This window comes from Branchiostoma lanceolatum, chromosome 19 (genome assembly GCF_035083965.1).
Source record: "Branchiostoma lanceolatum isolate klBraLanc5 chromosome 19, klBraLanc5.hap2, whole genome shotgun sequence".
Taxonomy (NCBI): Eukaryota; Metazoa; Chordata; class Leptocardii; order Amphioxiformes; family Branchiostomatidae; genus Branchiostoma; species Branchiostoma lanceolatum.
Window position 1 is genome coordinate 12,703,149 of NC_089740.1, and position 19,906 is coordinate 12,723,054.

The 19,906-nt window shown below is 42.6% G+C and overlaps 3 protein-coding genes across 3 annotated transcripts; all 3 read right to left on the reverse strand.

Moving 5' to 3' along the window:
• Nucleotides 1–1,547: 1,547 nt before the first annotated feature.
• LOC136425742 (lens fiber membrane intrinsic protein-like) lies at nt 1,548–6,378 on the reverse strand. Its single transcript, XM_066414682.1, has 3 exons — nt 6,050–6,378; nt 2,711–2,878; nt 1,548–2,008 (listed from the first exon to the last, which is right to left on the reverse strand). The coding sequence occupies exons 1-3, from the start codon at nt 6,207–6,209 to the stop codon at nt 1,863–1,865; spliced, it is 474 nt and encodes a 157-aa protein (XP_066270779.1). The 5' UTR covers nt 6,210–6,378; the 3' UTR covers nt 1,548–1,862.
• A 1,210-nt stretch (nt 6,379–7,588) lies between these two features.
• Nucleotides 7,589–11,458, reverse strand: LOC136425496 (claudin-7-A-like). The gene is made up of 3 exons (XM_066414376.1): nt 11,130–11,458; nt 8,498–8,653; nt 7,589–8,197 (listed from the first exon to the last, which is right to left on the reverse strand). Exons 1-3 carry the CDS (start codon nt 11,305–11,307, stop codon nt 8,025–8,027), a joined length of 507 nt encoding a protein of 168 aa, XP_066270473.1. The 5' UTR covers nt 11,308–11,458; the 3' UTR covers nt 7,589–8,024.
• A 2,179-nt stretch (nt 11,459–13,637) lies between these two features.
• Nucleotides 13,638–18,707, reverse strand: LOC136425484 (claudin-7-A-like). Its single transcript, XM_066414365.1, has 3 exons — nt 18,316–18,707; nt 14,333–14,488; nt 13,638–13,938 (listed from the first exon to the last, which is right to left on the reverse strand). Exons 1-3 carry the CDS (start codon nt 18,494–18,496, stop codon nt 13,781–13,783), a joined length of 495 nt encoding a protein of 164 aa, XP_066270462.1. The 5' UTR covers nt 18,497–18,707; the 3' UTR covers nt 13,638–13,780.
• Between the last annotated feature and the right edge of the window lie 1,199 nt (nt 18,708–19,906).

Below are 19,906 nucleotides of genomic sequence, written 5' to 3' on the forward strand. Positions count from 1 at the left end.
AAAGGAATAGCTGGCCAGTAACGTAAAAGAGCCTGCAAATGAAACCCTGGCAAATATTCTCCCTATAGCCGGCGTAGTTAGTCTGGTAGAGACTACATGTAACTTCGAATGACTTGCTCAAACAGTGCAAGCTGCCATCTAGCGGTTTTAATGTGAACAGCATTGTGGTAGCTCAACATTTTCATTACCGTCAAACCTTCGCCATTGCCCAACCTTCTTCTAACAAATATAATATCTGTTGCACTCTCATGTGGTATGCACACCTTACATTCATATTGGGGGAGTGAAAAATCATTTGCTCATTAGAAAATTCATAGAGAGATGTATATAGAAGGGCTAAAGAAAAACAAATGCGCTGTTTGTAACCATGGACGAACAAAAATGCAACAAAAATTCCTCACACTCGCCCCACCCACACTTAATCCTTTCCGATCAGTTTCTAGGCAACTCGAGTATTCACAGTTTTCATGGCTTTGGAGTTCAGTGTCCAATTGCTCTTACCACCCAACGCAACCTCAAACAATGTAAAGTTTGTCGTGTCAATAAAATAATTTTTTTGGTCAACAAAGCATGACAGGAACGTTCACTTGTTATAAAACAAATGAGCTCCGTTTTCTGAAGGTCAGCCTGTGTATACATTTTGTCCCCTCTGTGGCATTAGCTTGGCAGTGTGACTGTGATAAAATTCGCCAATTTGACATTTCCACCCTTGTCAGATAATGCATTACTTGTAACAACGTGGGGTTGGTGTGGCGGTTTTAGTTGTCTTGGTCTGTATAAAACTACGGTATCTGATGCAAAAGACAACATAGTCTTTCGACCTTTTGCTAGAAGGGAATACAGAAAAACTACATCAATATTCACATAGCAAAGTGTATAAGTTCTTCAGACGGCTGGTTAGTAGATTCCTTTGCTGTGTGGTTGTGTGTTTATCAATGACTGAATGTGTGCAGTCCATTGGTATTTGACAGAGTAACAATGTACTCAGCGGTTCGGGACCTAAATGTGCAAATAAACCGTTACTGGATTTTAACGACGTTTATTCAAAGATAACTTTTTCTTGTGAAAGATTGTGGTGAAATGTCGATCATGTCGTCATTGTTTGAGAAAACAGTTAGTTGTAGCCGTTACAAAGTTGTAATTCAAAGGAATGCAGAATTTCTTTCTTTCATTTTCTTTATCTTTTTCTTTTAATGGAGAAATGTGGACCTTGGACTCGTCCGGACAAACCCTTGGCGGTTGGGTAGATATCAAAGTGAGTGACAGAAATTCCTAAAAAAACATTTGTACCTCCTGAAGTTGAATACGTGGAAAAGGCTTTCACATCATTTTCATGAGTGGTAGTAAGGTGTATTTTGAGTCAAATGTAGAGGATATCTTAACTGTTTGAACAAGCTCCCAAGTTATTTTTCAGCATATTTTTTTATGAAAAAAATTTAAAACTTTGACAGTGCCTCTGCTCAATTATCATCACTTGATAGTAGTTTGAAATATGTTTGAGGTATGATATGCTATCAGAATCCATTGATAACAAGCACATAGACAGCTTTGCTTATAAAATGACTTTATATCCAGTTGTCTGTTTGAAGTACAAAATAGTAAAAATCATTACTTCTAAGCTAAGCTTAACAAAGTAGATTTCTATAACACGTTATTGGCCGTTCACTATGTGATACAGACTATCCATATATATCTGCAGCTTTTACAGTTTTTTTCCTAGCAAAAAATCTAAAAGCTTACTGGACCTACAACACTGTATTCATACATTGGTAGCAACTTTCTCATTCTCAGACATCCGGGTACTTTTATTAATGATGACGTCTACATCCGGGTACTTTCGCGATGACGTCTACATCCGGGCACTATGCTATGAAGCAGGCGACGCCTCCACCGATGGTGAAGAGCCCCTGGATCCATGTCAGGTAAAAGGAGTAGCCGTAGGGGGCGCCGCCGAACTCGTTCTCGTAGTAGCCGGTAAAGGTGGCAGCAGTGATGAGACCACACACACCTAGGGAAAAGTGTTTGACATATCATTGAGCTATGAAAATGAGCTATTCAATGAAAGAGAAGCTGTAGAGAGTTTTCACTAATTTTCTTTATGTTTCAATCGGACCGCCATATTGGTGTGCTTGGTTTGCATTCTAATGGCTGGTAGCTTAAGCGCCCACAGCATTTTATTAGTTTTCTTAGAGTGTTCTTTTGACATTCCATTCTTTAACAACGTAACACACTTGATAGAGCAAATTTTAAAGTCAGATTTCTAAGTGTCCACAAATTAGCTACGATTCACTGGAATACAAATATCTCAGTGGTCCGCCCCTCCATGTTAGTGTCCCTATGATGTCACGTGAATTTTAAAAATTGGTCATCTTAGATGTTTTTCATGAACACGCAGACACGAAATCGTGATGTTTCAGTTTTCCTTTAACCATTAACCATTTTAATGATTGTTTCAAAGAACTTTGTATAGCTTTGCAGACTGCGTACACCTTTCATACGGCATGCTCTGTACAGGAATTAATCTACCTGCTACTTTGGTCAGACCAGTTGGCAAAATTTGTAATCAATTGCAAATTTAGAATAAGCTAGATATCTTTCATAAACGCACTGACACGAAACCCTGTTGTTTTTGTTATTCTTGCACCATTTCAAAGCATGCGTTTCAAAGAAACATGCAAACTTTGTGGAGACTTAACGAAGTATTATCTACCTGCTACAATGATGAGACCTCCCGCAGTCCTCTTCTTGTTGACCCTGGTGAAGAGGCTGTGCTTGACGGCGTGCACGACTCCCGCCAGGATGCCGACCGCCATCAGCAGGGCGCCGACAACCGCGAAGAACCGGCAGGCGTGGTAGGCGCCGTTCAGGGAGCCAATATCTGTGAGGGAAAGGGGAAGGTCACGTGATCATTAGCAAAGTCACGTGATGTCAGGTGATGGACTACTCGGCATTTAGTCCCGGCCGATGGCCGATAGATGATGATGACTACTCGGCATGAAGAAGGCCGACAACCGCGAAGAATCGGCAGGCGTGGTAGGCGCCGTTCAGGGAGTCAATATCTGGGAGAGAAAAGGAAAGTCACGTGATCATTAGCAAAGTCACGTGATGTCAGGTGATGGACTATTGGACATGAAGAAGGCTGACAACTGCGAATAATCGGCAGGCGTGGTAGGCGCCGTTCAGGGAGTCAATATCTGTGAGGGAAAGGGGAAGTCACGTGATCATTGGCAAAGTCCTGTGATGTCAAATGATGGGTTATTCTACATGAGGAGGATGGCCGTAGCCTAAGCCGAAAAACACTCACTCAAGCAATTGGATATGATTTTGGAAACAGTCTAAATCATATCCGGTTGTTTGAGTAACTATGCGTTCTGTTTTTTGGCGTATCTTATTTCCTGGATGTCCAACCTTCATCAACGCAAGGCCGTAGCTTCATAATCCGAGTCTAGCAGATGTATCATTCAATTATTCATTAACACTTTAAAGCAGGTTAACCAAAGTTACCGAAACGTATCTGAACAATGCAAATATTTCCATCTTTCGGATTAAGACTTCGTCTTCTATCGTCAAGAAATCTCATCTTTGACCCTTTTTGCCAGTTGAGGAATTTACAACGTTTAAGCTATCAATAAAACGGGGTGCACTTTGTCACCTGTGTCACTCCAACTAGATGGTTGGCAGGTAACGGTGTTTCAATTCCGCCTTGCTGGAGAACAAAGCTATGTGCAAATAATCCATGATAAGGTTATGGGTGGAGCTCTTTGCTCAGTCTTTTGTTCACATGTGGGTTTTTTGGTGCTTGATGTTACGACTGGACGTTGTAACATTTTGATTTATACCGGAAAACACTGTCCACACCCAGAAGATGTATTTGCGATGTCACAAAGCAATGTCCGGAGTGTTTGAAGAACCCGTCGTGACAACACCTCAGGCATAAACCACTTCAAATCTAACACGTTCATCAACAGATGTGTCCAAGTTTCATACGGAGAAATTTACATTTCTTAAGCATTTAGACAAACCTTCAATCACAAAACCTATGTGTTCTTATATTTAGATATTATAGATATAAAAGAAAGCGAGAAGAATGCCAAATCGACACTTCGAACTTTCTTGTGTATATATGCATTTGTAAACGGTTATTTTTTGGGTCACCCATACTTAGCCCAAAGGGTAAATACATGTTGTATGTATAATAATAATAATAATAAGTTTATTGCAAGTTCTTGCCCGTAGGCTAATTGCAAGTACATGTAACATGAAAGGACGGACAGACAATTGATAACAATATAATAAAGGTCTAATTCAATTAACCCGGTTAACCCTTACGTGCCCAAGACATGTGGCTCATATCCACCCCAGTCCATGAGGGGTTAAAGTTATTAATGACATCACTGTCGTCATCACTGTTATAAGATCAAGCAAAGATGTAAAGAATGGTTTGTATAATAATCGGGTGAAGTTGTTTAAGTGACGGTTTGATTTTAGTGAGTTGTAAGTTCCTGTATCCGTGATAAAAGGGATTGTTGACGGAGCTAATCATGGGGAAGGGCGGAAGCCTTGAGTGAAGTTTATGGTAACATCGCAGAGTGGACGTCCCTGGCTGAAAGGGTGGCTGCCGCAAGAAACAGACGAGCCTGGAGACAGATCTCCATCTTCACTGCTACCTTGTCCCCCCAACGACCCGAAGGTCAAGGGACTAGGTAGGTACATGTAGGTACTAGTAGTATGGTAAGAACGTGGTGACGTCGAATGGTTAGGCTGGTGGACACTTGATCGAGAGGTTACGAGTTCGACTCCTGACATTCTTTAATTTGTGTCCTTGAGAAAGACACCTTACACAGCCACGACTTTCCTCACTCCACCCAGGTGTAAGTGGATACCTGACCTCGGCGAGGGAAGTAAAAGGTGCACGTGGTTTAAGGACAGGGATGGGCTCCCGGGCCTTCCAAGAAACCTAGCCCCCTGACCCTGACGCTATGTGACCTCTACTTTACCTTTTAACATAAGTCGGTGGACTGTGTGACGAATATGGTATTGTCAATCAAATGACGTCAATGTGACGTCATAGTTTCGTAGGAGTGGCTGGTAAAGATTAAACCGCTGCACGCACACTTGTTCACTCCACCCAAATCAAATACTCGGACCCTCCAAACTCGACCCTGGTAACAGTTGGAGCTGGTGCACATGTAAGATCAGACAAACACTGAGAAGTCAAAATTTCGCTCACCGCCTACGCACACTTTGGTTTAGTTGAGAATACCTATTGAGAGATCAACGTCATTATTTAACTTCTGGGCGGGTGTTTTTTTTACAGCATACCCCGTAGGGAGTCAACCTGTCTCTTTCTCCGCTTTCCCGCGCTTCTAGGTTCATTCATTCCCCCGTTTCCTTCAAACATGGCTTACACATAACACAGGACAGCGCTTTACAGATGCCTTCTACTCCAAGTACTGAAGTAGAACCAAAAGAAATGCTAAAATGACAGTCCTATCTTTCTAGGACACAGATGTTATGAAGTTAAACTTTGATAAGGAACAAACAAAACGTCCTGAAGTAAGTAAGGAAGGTTTGTCAGACGCTGCTGCCAGTATGTCTGAGGTTTAGGGATCGGTTCGCCGGGTGAGTTTAACGTCGAAAAAATACGTTTACTTCAAGTCTTCAATATCAAAGCAAAGTGTGACAGAGACAAGTACTACCACCTACACAATGGAATTTTCAATTGTCATAACAGATTATAGACTAAAGTAAATTTAGAGTGAAGGTTTTGCTGTTGTGCGTTTTTCCAACGAAATGCGTCTCTCGTCATAGTTGGTAACTTAGGCGTCTTCTGTACTCTGTTCTGTGGGAAGTTTAGCTCTCGCGACTTATCAGCAGTATATTTATCAGTACGACCAAATAAAGACTGCACGGTTGAATATATAAATGAATGAACAAGAGAATGAATGAATGGATGGATGGATGAATAAATGAATGGATGAATGAATGAATGGATGAATGAATGAATGATTGAATGGACGAATGAACGACCGAATAACGGAACACATACCGTAGGAGGCACAAATCCTGACGCGACCCTTTGTGCACGTCTGCCAGAGACCGCTCTCTGCTGCTGCGTTGGACAGCCACGCCGTCGTAGCGATCCCGACAATATACAACAACAACCCGACGCTCGAGCAGGCCAGACCTCCTACAAGACGGTTATTCATCGTGAAATCTCACTTTGGTACGTTTAAGGAGAAAGAAATAACTGTAGACCTTCACTCAGGATAGTTGCAGGCTTAATAAAAAGAATTTCAGTTAAGATTAGACTAAATAGAACACGCCCCAAACGCGTAGGTGTGTTTGTCGTGCGTTTGAGGCGCCAAAACTTCAAGGGATTGGCTGGTTTCAAGGTCCGAACGCGTGCGTTTATGACAGAGTAAATAGAAATGGGCGTGCCTGTAGGATTTTCAACAAAGCCTTGTTTTAGTGACGCGGTGATATTTATCAAGGATATGTGGTTCCTGATCTATAAAGGGTCAGCTAAGTTTGCACGTTTTTTAAGAACAGCTATTACCTGGACAGAAAATGTTCTTATGAAGCTCAGTCACTTGGCATGCTGACACTGGTGAAATTGTGACAAGGGCAACCTATAAAAGGCCGCAGCAAGTAAATTCTGTGGTTGACATCTGCGCGCGCATTGATTTTCGCCTGACTTCAATAAAGACACCAAGACATTTCGTTCCCTTCTGGCGATGGTCCACATGCCAAGAAAATATAACGTTACACCGTAGATGTAGATAAGAAGATGATAAGATGATGTCGTGGCCCACTGTGTACTAGTAGAAGTGATACATACCAGTATGGCATCCATGAGTGCTGTTGTAGAAGTGAAACTAGTTTGGTGGTTGCATAAGTGACGTCATTAGTGAGGTAGCCTTAAGTTTAGTTTCAGTGACACCGGGATACCACACTGGTGTCTATTTATGCACTTTTTGAATAAAGGAATAAAAGACTAGGTGGCTCAATAACGTTAACAGTGTGATTCCAGTTCTTGTCATGAAAAAGTTCACGTTTTCAATCTGCAGGGGTTTCTTGCCTCATAACTGCACATGACGTTGAGGACGTCGGCCACCCTTGTAGTTTAAACATTAACCGCAAGGTAGCGCTATTGTAAACGGTTGGCCTAGCAAGGTCCCTAAGACATGTAAGAACAGATGAAAATTGGAATGATTTAAACTCTTGTTGCCCGAAAGTGCGGGCTGGCGTTATCCAGGCGGACATCGAGTGTAAGAGTCATCCGGCAGCTCGCTGCAAGCATCCCAACCAGAACCAGCACGTCTCCCTCGAATTGGTGCCGCTGGAGAAGGCGGATGCCCAAGTGTGTGGGTCTCAGATTCGCAACCTGTCATCCACCTTAAACAAATTCACGCGAAGGCTATCGTGTCAATTGACACGGTCACCATACTCGATCTGTATTTGTATCTGTACTATGTATCTGTACTACATGTATGTATCTGTACTATGTATCTGAATACGAATAAAGATAATACGAGTGGTTGCCATCATCATGCCCGACAGAATTAGAAAATATGATGGGAAAGAATTCTTCCCAGATTTTTTTCTTTATTGCATCATTAGCTACTCAAAAATCATGCATCACCTCAATAGTGGATGACAAAAGAAGCACACAAAGTACAGAGTAACATTGCTGAATTATATAGTTTATATGCAGAGGAAATGGATCAAATGCTATCTAGTTTCAAAAAGCATTGACGAACTTTTGAGAAAACCATTTTTAAAGAGACTTCATAATAAGCGAAGTCGTGGTTCGAAGTGCGCACGAGCAGCGAAATGGATTGTGGGTGACATGTCAAAGTTGAAAGTGTAAACAGTTGTTGAATGCCTAGATTATGCTTAACACATGTCCACATGGGTTTTATCTACGTCTCAGGGGCCTTGACATTTGATATATCACCCACAATGCATCTGGCTGCGCACGAGCACTTGGAACCTTGAAACTGCTTATTGCGGCATTTTTTCTAGTCCTCGCCCCTGCGGCCGACAGCAATGATGACGGCGCCTCCTCCGACCGTGAAGACCGCCTGAACCCAGGTCAGGTAGAAGGAGTAGCCATACGGCACCAATAAGCCCGGAGCGGCGTTAGCCTGGGAGTTGCCCGTGTAGATGGCGGCAGCCATGACACCACAGATCCCTGTTGTAAAATCGTAATGAATTAATGACTTAGTAATTCTCAGATCCTATAGACCTACTCTTGCATGCAAGACTACTACGAGCTTAATTCTTCAATCGCATAATTTTTCGTTCGTCGGGCTGAGCCAATGACGTCAGACATATGACGTAACGGACACGTGACTTCGGTAAGTCTATATCGCCTCCTAATTCATAAAGAAAATAGATGCCATGGACATTCCTAACTGAGGGAATGTGTTCAACTAACTCGAAGGTAATTCACTATTTCAAATGATGGAATAAAAAAGGACGTTAGATTTACCTGCAGCAACAATCAGGGCGCCTCCAACAATCTTGAGTTTGTTGGAGTTCTTTTTCGTGGCGAAACAGGCCACAGCTATCCCGGGGAGGAGCAGCAGCAGCCCAATCACGGCGAAGGCCCGGGTGGCATTGAAAGCGCCGGTGAGATCACCGATACCTACAGAAAACAGTAAATGTGATATCCATTTCGTGTGACAAGTTCAAAATCCTAAATTCGGGGTGTTAGATGTGTTTGCCTTGGGAGTGAAGGAAGCAGTGTACGTTATCTACATTAAACAACAGAGTGTATTTAACGTATTGTGAAACAAGAAGTGAAAAAGAAGAAAACGCGATAAGGTTTTTAGATAGATTTGTAAGGCAGTGTACGTTAATTATCTACATCAAACAATTCACAGAGTGTATTTAACATATTGTGAAACAAGAAGTTAAAATGAAGAAAACGTGATAAGGTTTTTAGATAGATTTTTAAGGCAGTGTACGTTAATTATCTACATTAAAAACAGAGTTTATTTAACATATTGTGAAACAAGAATTGAAAAAGAAGGAAACGCGATAAGGTTTTTAGATAGAGTTTGAGGCAGTGTACTTTATCTACATTAACTCGACAGAGTGTATTTGATCATGACGTATTGTGAAACATGAAAAAGACAAAAATGCGTACGCGAAAGGTTTTGAGATAGATTTGTAAATAAGGCCATGAGATTAGAACACATGGCAATTCTAACTAGTGTGATAAAGACGCATGAAAAGATTAGATCTATTCTAGTCAAAGAACGCCGCTGACACCTGATGACCCTGCGTCTGAGATAATGTTCACGCAAACATTGTAACGCAACAGACACGCCTCTTTTTAATACTCGATGCAGTATATTTTTCGAAAAGCAGGTGTAAAAGTAGTCTCCAAGCAGACCCAACGGTTGCAAAGACCGTATCCATCTGGCAGAAGGAGGTTTTTTTGCTGACAACTTCTCTGGCTGACTGGAGCTTCTCTGGCTAGCTTGTGCGATTTGAGCAACGTGGAGATCTGCTTGGAGATTAGTGTAAAAGTACTGGTATGCCGCAGAAGGAGGCATGGGACGGACTCAAGTCTAAGGTGCAACTATCAAAGCGATAACCGCTCACATTCGCGCGTGCGCACCACGATTGTGAAATTAAAAACAAAACGACCTTCCAACGTAAAGACAACATTCGTCATGTAGATGGAATGTGGCTTGTGTGCAAAAATGAAAGACGGGGTATTTAACTAAACAAACAGCCAGGCGTTGGTCGCCATCTCCACCTCGAATATATAGAACGAGAAATTGATCATACATACATATATTTATACCTATTTTTGCGGGTGCACTTTCCTGTTGTTATTTTCGTCAAACACCCCGTCTTAAATCTTTACAAATGAGCCGCATTAAGTCTACACGATACATGCATGTTTGAGTGTGTGTGTGTGTGTGTGTGTGTGTATGTGTGTGTGTGTGTGTGTGTGTGTGTGTTTTACAGATGTGATTTTTGTGGCCATTCTCGTATAGGGCTGTTTAGCCATAGTCGATGCTGTAGGGCTGTTGTGAATCAGGATAACCAACGGAGGCCATATATATATATGTGTGTGTGTGTGTGTGTGTGTGTCTGTGTGTGAGTGTGTATGTGTTTGTTGGTATATATGTGTATGTGTGTGTTTCTGTGTGTGTTTGTGTGTGTGTGTGTTTTGTTGGTATCTATGTGTATGTGTGTGCATGTGTGTTTTCGTGACTGTGTGTGTGCGTGCGTGTGTGTGTGTGTGTGTGTGTGTGTGTGTGTGTGTGTGTGTGTGTGTGTGTGTGTGTGTGTGTGTGTGTGTGTGTGTGTGACGTTGGCGACCTCGCTGCGGCTAAGCGATTTGACACAGCACTCAACGAATTTCAACGACAACAAAAGAGAATCGTTTTAGGCTTTGTGTGTTCTTGCACGTTTTGCATGATATTCCTATTATAAATTCTCGGGTAACACAAGTCCGATTTAGGTCGCAGTGCAGAGAGGCCGCAGTATTAGCCCCCACCAGATCTTTCTACGGGCGTATGGATCGTAGAATTCGGCACAAAAAAGGAATGATTAGGTAGAGTCGGTCCACTGTGATAGTCAATATTTCGCTTGCAAATGAAACCGTCAGGTGGCCAAACTTCCCTGGCAAATGTTCTCTCTATAGCTAGCGTAGTTAGTCTGGTAGAGACTACCGCAGTCCAGTGAGATACCCGCTTGAGAATGAACTTCACACCTTGTGCCTATATACCCGCAGGGGGTGCCGCTTTATCTTATGTCAATGTACCAACGCAGAGAGCCACAGTACAGAAAATATATTCCGTACCTTGAACCCGGTCTGGTGACATGCCTATGGCACAGAGCAGTCGACGCTTTTCCTTCTAAAAGATATACAGAAACTAGTCGAAACGGTACATATTTGAAATAATTTTGGTTTTCTTTTGAACGAAAGTTATAAATAAATAGATGTAATATCTTACTGTCCAAGCAGAGAAGGGGTTCCGGCTGGTTTTTGACGTATTTTTAGGCGTTTTTGTTTGGCTTTCTACTTTGTCATTTTTTTGTCTCTTGAAGAGTGGAGAGTAGTAATATCTTGTCGGGTATACTAGTACTCTGTTACTTACCGGGATAAGCCGAGCATATCGTCACTCCCGACTGCGTGAGGCACGTCAGCCACAGACCGGCATCAATCTTCTGCCCTTCCTGTCCTTCCGATAGCCAGGCGGTGGTCGCTATCCCCACCACGTACAACACGCATCCGAGAAGAGAGCTGCCGATGCCACCCACAAGAAGTCGGTTCATCTTGTTGCAGGGTTTTGGTGAGATTTTACGTCTCGATGAAATCAGTGACGCTGTAAAAAAATCAGTGACCGACAAGAAACGCAAGTCACTCGGAAATGAGACAGACTCCAGGTCGACGACCAAACACAAGGCGTGGCTTCAGGTGTCTCTTCCTCACGTGATCGAAACTATACGCGTGGTTGACCGAAACTAGACGTGTGGTTGGTCAAATTCAGTAGTTACGTAGGCGGTGATCGACAAGACGCACGTAAATGATTTTTTTTAAAGATTTTACGTCGCAAAAAGATCAGTGACGCTGCAGAATATCAGTGACCGACGCAAGTTATCTGAAAACTAGAGTTCCACGAACACATTATCTTCGCCAAATAATCAAGGCTTATTATGGAGAGTGATTGATATTTACGTGCTTATCACCCCCTGCAAATTTGATCATGCACCATACCGTTTGGAAGTTATGATGAGGCGAATGAGTCCAGTCTAGATGGGGTTAAAAATCATTTGGTGGCACAGGACTAGTATATGTGCAGAGTGTAATGATATATGTTATAACTGGTCATGAAAAATATGAGTATGTTGATGGTGTTTTTGTCAGGCTTTCTATTTTGTCCCCTTTTCATTATGTCGCCAATCGTGGTGAACAGAAATGCCTAAACTGAACGCGTTAAAAATAAGGCAGACTCGGGCTCGACGAGCAAACACAAACTGTGGGCTTGACTCTCACGTGATCAAAACTGGACACATGATTGGAGCTTCAGGCGTTAGCCCAGACATCAAGCCTCTGCACGTTAAGTAAAAGAACACAAGACACGCGGCTTGAAAAAGCGCTATGTTTCATCTCAGTTGAGGGTGACAGAAGAAGAAAAAATGGCAGCTAAGTTTGTATGCTTGAGAAACGTTATCAACGTTCAGAGATTCTAAAGAAAAAATGTTCTTACGAAGATTAGTCATCTAGCATGCTGTCCATGCCCCGAAACTGAGGTGTCTATACCCTATAACAAAGACAACAGATAGGGCACTTGTGCCTTGACGCCAAGGACTTCGACCAGCCGTGTAGTTTACATCAAAGCCGCAAGATTGCGCTATTGTTTCAAGCGGGCCTTGCATGTTCTGCTACTTCCAAAGAAGTAGTAGCGCGGGCGTTTGGCCTTCACGATTCCGTGGAGTGCTGTATAGCTGCTCTGGGAGTAACTAAAAAATCAGTGCCCTAAGTGTGTTAAAGACTGGGTTGAAACATCGGAAAGACTTGTAGAGATACGGTGGGTGCCTTTTGGTCTTCCACGGCTTCTTTTCCCTTTTGTGGGCTCCCATAGCACTAGTCTGGAGGCTATTATATCAGGATGTCGGATGCAATGAGCAGCCAATTTCAATCTTCTTGCTTTTATTTTCTCTGAAACTAGTGGCAGGTCTTGATACAGTTGCTCGTTGGTGAGTTTTAGCTCCCAAGACATATTAAGGCACATTCGGAGCATTTGGATGCCAAAAATACTCTTATTTTTAAACTTGGTACCATATAAAGCCATTGGTTGGAAACCCAACGTGCTGTCATCAAATGCAACAAGATGGATCCAAAGATTACTTACAAATATTGTTTCGGACGTTGTCAGAAGATACTCCTATATATCGTTGCTGTAATAAGATCATTTTGTTGGTAATACCCCCTTTCCACTGGTCGGCGATGGCACTGCGCTCTCGCTGGGACCTAAATCAAATTAGCACTTGACTTCATAATTCGAGTATCATGCAAAATGTAAAAGTACGGCTGAAAAGGCAACAAAACACACAAAGCGTAAAATAATGTGTTTTCTATCTATCAAACTCGTTGAGCGCTCTGTTAAATTCTAGGTCACAGAGAGCGCGCGGCGAGAGCGCCGTCCTAGTGGAGAAGGTTTTGAGTGCCCGTTTTTAGTCACCATTAACATGCAACTACATCCTGTCGATGAACTGAACACAAGAAACTCTTTCGACGCACCTCAACACAACGTATTGACTATTGCGTTCTTAAAGAAAAAACTTTCCAATAGAAATTGACTTAAAAAGTGAAATTGCTGATATTTGTCTTGTTCATGTACTAAAACAACACCAATATGTGCCATACAGTGTTAATATAAAGTACTAGTTAACATTTCCTATCTTCATAGAGGGCGACAAGCAATAATGTTGCAAAAAAGCTATTTTGTTTGCAAAGCATACGAACTTTCAGGACGGACTTTAAAAAATGCCTTCTGATAAGCGAGTTCGCGGGCGCAGCGGAATGTATTGTGGGTAACATGTCAAAGGTGAAGGCCCCTTACTTGTAACCAGTTCCTATCGGATAAACCTGATACATGTCATTACGTCATGACATGTTTTATTCATATCTCAGTGGACTTCAAATTTGACATATCACCCAAAATGCACCTCGTCGCGCATGAGCACTTGGAACCATGAAACGGCTTATTGCGGCATTTTTTAGTCACGGAGCATAGGCAGCTCGTCACTCCTGGTCCTTGCGCCCGGCGACAATCATGGCGACGCCTCCCCCGATGGTGAAGACCGCCTGAGCCCAGGTCAGGTAGAAGGAGTAGCCATACGGCACCGCCACGCCATCGAAGTTACCGACAAAGATGGCGGCAGCGATGACACCACAAACACCTGTTGGAAAATGAATGAATGAATGACTTTTCATAGAAAGTTGCTAGGGGGGCCAAAATCTAATCATTTGGATATCTCAGAAAGACCTACCTCTTACCAAAAATGAAGACAAATTATCCAGGTATATTCTCAAGTTATCGTCTTGTGGACTTAAATTGCTGTGGACACATCCCTGTACAATTCCTAAAGTTCTTGCAGATTGCACACAATAATATTAGCCTGAGTGCCAGCCTTTTTAGCTTCCGTACGCAACCCAAGCTCCGCTCCTGGCCGGCAGCGGAGCTTGGGTAGCGCAGCGGAGCTAGGGTAGCGGACGGAAGCTATATAAAAAAGGCTGGCACTCAGGCTACAATAATACACCATTAGGCGTCGCCCAAAAGGATGTCAAATTTACCTCCAGCAATAGTCAGGGCACCTCCAATCAGCTTGCCTTTGTTGATGTTCTTCTTCGCGGCGAAGCAGGCCAGAGCTATCCCAGGGATGAGCATCAGCGATCCGATGATGGCGAAGGCGCGGGTGGCATGTAAGGCGCCGGACAGCTGACTGATATCTACGATAAATAAGTGGGTATCATTTGCATATCAGTGGATCATAAATAGGTCTTTTAACATCCAAAAACTTTGACCAAAAGTTGGCACACTTCTGATATAAAAGAGTACATAATCTACAAGGAAAACTAGTGAGTCAATGGCTATCACAATCCTCCTAACAATTGTTTACCTACGGTTATGTTGAAGTATTGTTACAATTATGGTGCATCACAAAAGCTATCTACGTACCAGAAATCATGACGATTCGTCAACCCCTTCTTTAGTTCTTCTCTTTCAAAGTCTCAAAGAAAATCGTCTCCTTAAGCTTCGATTCCAGCTTGGGGGACCAAATCTACACCATCTACCTTGAACCTTCTGCCCGAAGGGCTATCTACTACTAAAAAATAACGACCATAGCATGTAGCATGGAATATGAAAGCCGAAGATTCCGCTGTAGTACCGTAACAAGCCTTTAGGGGGTAAGGTCTCTTCAAGCCCTACCCAAATACCAAATAGCAAGGCAATCCACCCAGGCATTCTCGAATTATACTGTTCATCCACATACATAAATACATACATAAAAATCTACAAACAAACGCTACTAAAATCATAACCTTCTTGGCGGAGGTAAAAGAAACACGGCGGAAAGATGAAAACAATCGCAACTAAGACCTACGGTCTCGCTTTCAAAAACAAACAACTGCTCGCGCCTGCGCACTTTGAGCTTATATTACACTTTTTGATGATGACTTCTTTTTGTACTACTGGGTCGTCTGTGCCCGGGTAGCAGGACCAATAGTTACGGTCTGGCTGCACAAACGACCCAGTACAAAAAGAAGTCATCAGCAAAAAGTGTATCATAAGCAAAAAAAGCCGAGAGAGCCTGCTATAGAGGGCAGGCCTAGTAGTAGTACAGTGTAGCTTACGGTGAGGCAAATTCAAGACGGGGGATTCAACAATGAAAAGGGCACATGACATATGAGACATATGTACGCCATGTACATGCAGATTAAAAGGGTCCCCCGAAAGTGCGAAATGGAACGAAATGGAACGAAATGGAACGAAATGGAACGAAATGGAACGAAACGGAACGAAATGGAACGAAATGGAACGAAATGGAACGAAACGGAACGAAATGGAACGAAATGGAACGAAATGGAAGAACGAAAACAACATATGTAACATCATGAAATGAAATACCAGTAGATAGCGAATTATAAGGAGTAGACCGGAACAGTAAGCATTTTAAATACAGAAATACATAAATGGTAAATACATAATATAACGTGTTTTATTTCTTGAATCTATGTGATAATATTAAATACAACGTTTTTGTCGCGTTTGTGTGGCTACATTCTTTCCTGAAAATGGAGGCGCCGCTCTCCCTTGTGTACCAACGATCTGCAATTGAACTGCTTCAAATAGCAGGGAAAACAAGCACACGGAAGTATCGAAGTTAGGACTAGATTACAATTGGTGGTAAAATTGCATCTCATAATTCACCAAGAGAGCATGAGGCAAGCGTTATTTTATTATTCATACAGCGTGTTTGGAGCTGTTCTCCCCCAAATGGGGCCCCGCATACAAATAAACCGCCACTTTTGTTGCCAGCGCGACGGAACTGTGGGCGTGCGCTACCGACAGGTTGAATCAAACTCCGACTTTCCAGTTATTCACATACGGTTTTAGTCCATAACTAGTACGTAACATATGCCTATCTCCGCAACAACGATTTGTATACAACCAATTGTTCGGCTCAAAGTCAGACCCCTGTCGGAGAATGGACCCCTCCGTTAATGACATGCAAATGAAGCTCTGCGCTGCTGCGTCACCAATTTCACACATTTCACACTCCTTTTCAAACACGGACGTGGAGCCCTCTGGAGACATTTCTGCTTTATTGTTCACGACAAAACAAAGGCAGGGTGTGAACGAGCAGGACATGTATTTCACGGTTCGCACAACACGACAACACGCTAGCTGTATAAATGATAAGATTACGCTTGCCTCATGCCCTCTTGGAGATGCAATGTTACCCACCAACTTCTGTATAATCTGGTCCTAACTTCGATACTCATTTCCGTTTGCTTGTTTTCCTTGCTATTTGCAGCAGTTTATTTGCAGATCGTTGGTACACAAGGAAGAGCGGCGGCTCTCTTTGCACGCGGCGCCTCCATTTTCAGGAAAGAATCTAGCCACACAAACGCGACAAAAACGTTGTATTTGATATCATCACATAGATTCAAGAAATAAAACACGTTATAGTATGTATTTACCACTCACTTCTGTATTTAAAATGCTTCCTGTTCCGGTCTACTCCTTATAATTTGCCTACTACTGGTATTTCATTTCATAATGTTACATATGTTGTTTTCGTTCTTCCATTTCGTTCCATTTCGTTCCATTTCGTTCCATTTCGTTCCATTTCGCTCCATTTCGTTCCATTTCGTTCCATTTCGTTCCGTTTCGTTCCATTTCGTTCCATTTCGTTCCATTTCGCACTTTCGGGGGACCGGATATGATATCGGGTGATTAGATTAAAATACCATTTCCAGTACCTGTTAGCTGCCAGGCGCTACTAAAGACTTTGCGCTTTGTTTATGTTGCCGTTGCTAGGGTATTGTGATCACCTTGACCCGTAGGCTGAACGTAACTTGATCTAGCGCGAACAGCAGACAGCTATACTAGTAAACAAGCTAGACATATTCTACAAAGCCAGCCATGCGACACGACATGAAACATTCGGCAAGAAGACAGTGGCTGTGCAGATTTTCACTCGTTTTTTCGTCTAATAGTGTACTAACGGAGGGCGCTGTAACTGCGGGCGTTATAACTGAAATACTGCTGATTGGTCTAGCCAACCGATCTACCTCTTTTGTTCAGTGTTCACACATTAAAGGCACCCAGAGCACTTTATGTGGCTTCAAACTCAAATTAAAAAACTCCAGTTTTTAGCCATTTCTACACATAGTAAGTTTCAATAACACTATACCATTACATATCGATATTCAAGGAGCAAAGATGCGATGTCGCTGTGTGTTGAGCACTCAAAAAAAATCCAAGCGCTGTCAGCGCCGCCGTTTTTGTTCTCAAATTTTCCGACTTCTTGGAACGTGACGTCCCGTCGCCGGAACTTGCAGAGAACTGACCGTTCCAGTCGAACACAGGAATAACGCACAAGTACATGAGAGACGGACTTGGTAGTAGTTGGCAATGTGTTACGTAAGCTCCGTCCCCTTGAGTGCCCGAGATATTTTCTTTTTCATTTCGTTTTTTTCTTGGGTATTCATGTAGCCAATGCAGTGAGATATCTGTCCCAGATATGCATTGTCATTTCTGCTTGTCATTTCTGTCCCACTAGCGCTGTTTTTGACGGAGGTGTTCCAAATAGAACAGGGGGTTCTATATGGTGTTCGACGGGAACGGTCCATTACCGACGAAAAAACCGTTTTGAGTTCTGTTTCAATCTAATTACACTAGGCGCGTGAAACTAAAGGGGTCATTGTGTAGCTTATTTTCGCGTGGCTTTTGAGCGCTTGTGACATGTAATCATCACGCAAATGTGGTAAACAGTGGCATTAAATGACAATTTCATAAAGATTACAGCAACTAGAATATTTCCAATTTTCAAGCCACATAAAATGCTCTGGATGCCTTTAAGTATTTCACCTCTAGCAATGGCGGGTTGACTGCTTATTTCAGAGCAAGGAGGTTTGAGGTTTCTCTATTTAAACCTCCTTGTTCAGAGGAACAAGAAGGTCGTGTTTTACTTGTGACTTGTTTGTTTTTAAAGCAAGTAAACATATCAAAGAAATCTATTGATAAAAAGATGCATCCTATGGCTTACCTGGGTACGCTTTGCAGGCTGTTACACCCAAATATGTACCGCAGACCTGCCACAGTCCGACATCTTCTTTTGCCAACCCTTGTTGTTCGGCCTCCATCCATGCGGGAGTCGCTATCCCCACCACGTACAACAAGGCCCCGAGAAGAGAGATGCCGATACCAACCACAAGAAGTCGGTTCATGTTGTGACAGGGATTTTTGGTAAGATTTTATGCCCCGATCAAATCAGTAACGCTGCGAAAAATCAGTGACCGACAAGGAACGCAAGCCACTCGAAAATGAGACTGACTAGGGATCGTCTATCTCACGTGATCGAAACTAGGGGCGTGATTGGTCAAATTCAGCTGGTACGTAGGTAGTGATTGCCAAAACGCACGTGACTGTTTTTGTCAGCTTTTACGTCACAATCAAATCAGTGACGCTTCAGAATCTCAACTTGATGTACAAATCTACAAAGCCTATCTAATCCAGATATTATACAATGAAGTAAGCACTTGTTACGTCGATGAAGATTAGACATCCAGGTAATAAGATACGCCAAAAAAGCAATTACTCAAACAACTGGATATGATTTTTGGAAACGGTCAGACGTCTTCTCCTTATTTGCATATCAATTCATAGTTCGTGGTTATAAACCTGCCGTTCAACTGATCTCGTTCACAGTCACTGACGAAAAGTAGTGGATGCTACTTGAAACGTCTGACCGTTTCCAAAAATCATATCCAGTTGTTTGAGTAATTGCTTTTTTGGCGTAAGCACTTGTTATTTGGGGACCAAGCTGAGTAAAACAGGTGAAAAAGGAACCTATGATTGAATAGATAACGTTGGGTAACCTAAATTCGTGGGGTACTTAAAGTCGGGATTTTTCGAAAACGGGGTATATAGGGATATGTGCTAGATGCAACATAAGTAATACCGCTAGAAATGCAAACCTGACAGACTTACGTATTCAGAACACTGTCTGAAAAGCTTCGATAAGCATGGATTATAAGGCGACGAGGTAAAAAACTCTCCGTCCCTTATTGGAACAGTCTGAGGGCTTCGTGGGAGAAGTACACAACATGGTTGTCGGCTGGTTTATAAGGAAAATGTCACATCCGCTTCCTGCTAAACACAATTATTTACAAGACAGCTTATTACAATCTCTTTTGCTAACCTACAACTGGATTCTAAGTGTGATTAATCATCAAAACTCCTCTCTGTTGCTACAACCTACGGCACGTGTATTTTCCCGCCGCCATATTGTTAACCAGAATCCTGTTGTCAAGCAGACGACAAAGGTTTGTGAGGAACACGTTTTTGTCTAAATGCTGCGTGTGATAGTGGACTGAGGAAGATATTTTCCTCAAAGTTTGCTCCTAACACAGAAAGGAACACATGGACATAGTAGTATTACCATTGCTACGGCATCCAGCTAACTTGCCATGAATAATGTAACGTTACACGTTGCCCGATGATGACGATGGGCCGACTTTGAGTGAAGTTCTACCGACTCAACACACGGCCTGTTCCCGAACTGACCTGATGTGTGCGGTACGGCCGTTTTTTCGTGTATTTTTTTTACTTGGACACGTCTATATCCATAGCACTCT

Coding starts and splice junctions, on each gene's coding strand:
- LOC136425742 (XM_066414682.1), bottom strand. CDS start 6,209: ATGAATAACCGTCTTGTAGGAGGTCTGGCCTGCTCGAGCGTCGGGTTG. Junction 2,879..6,049: donor CAGGATTTGTGCCTCCTACG/GTATGTGTTCCG, acceptor TTTCCCTCACAG/ATATTGGCTCCCTGAACGGC. Junction 2,009..2,710: donor AGGTCTCATCATTGTAGCAG/GTAGATAATACT, acceptor ACTTTTCCCTAG/GTGTGTGTGGTCTCATCACT.
- LOC136425496 (XM_066414376.1), bottom strand. CDS start 11,307: ATGAACCGACTTCTTGTGGGTGGCATCGGCAGCTCTCTTCTCGGATGC. Junction 8,654..11,129: donor GATATGCTCGGCTTATCCCG/GTAAGTAACAGA, acceptor TGTTTTCTGTAG/GTATCGGTGATCTCACCGGC. Junction 8,198..8,497: donor CGCCCTGATTGTTGCTGCAG/GTAAATCTAACG, acceptor ATTTTACAACAG/GGATCTGTGGTGTCATGGCT.
- LOC136425484 (XM_066414365.1), bottom strand. CDS start 18,496: ATGAACCGACTTCTTGTGGTTGGTATCGGCATCTCTCTTCTCGGGGCC. Junction 14,489..18,315: donor AGCCTGCAAAGCGTACCCAG/GTAAGCCATAGG, acceptor TATTTATCGTAG/ATATCAGTCAGCTGTCCGGC. Junction 13,939..14,332: donor TGCCCTGACTATTGCTGGAG/GTAAATTTGACA, acceptor ATTTTCCAACAG/GTGTTTGTGGTGTCATCGCT.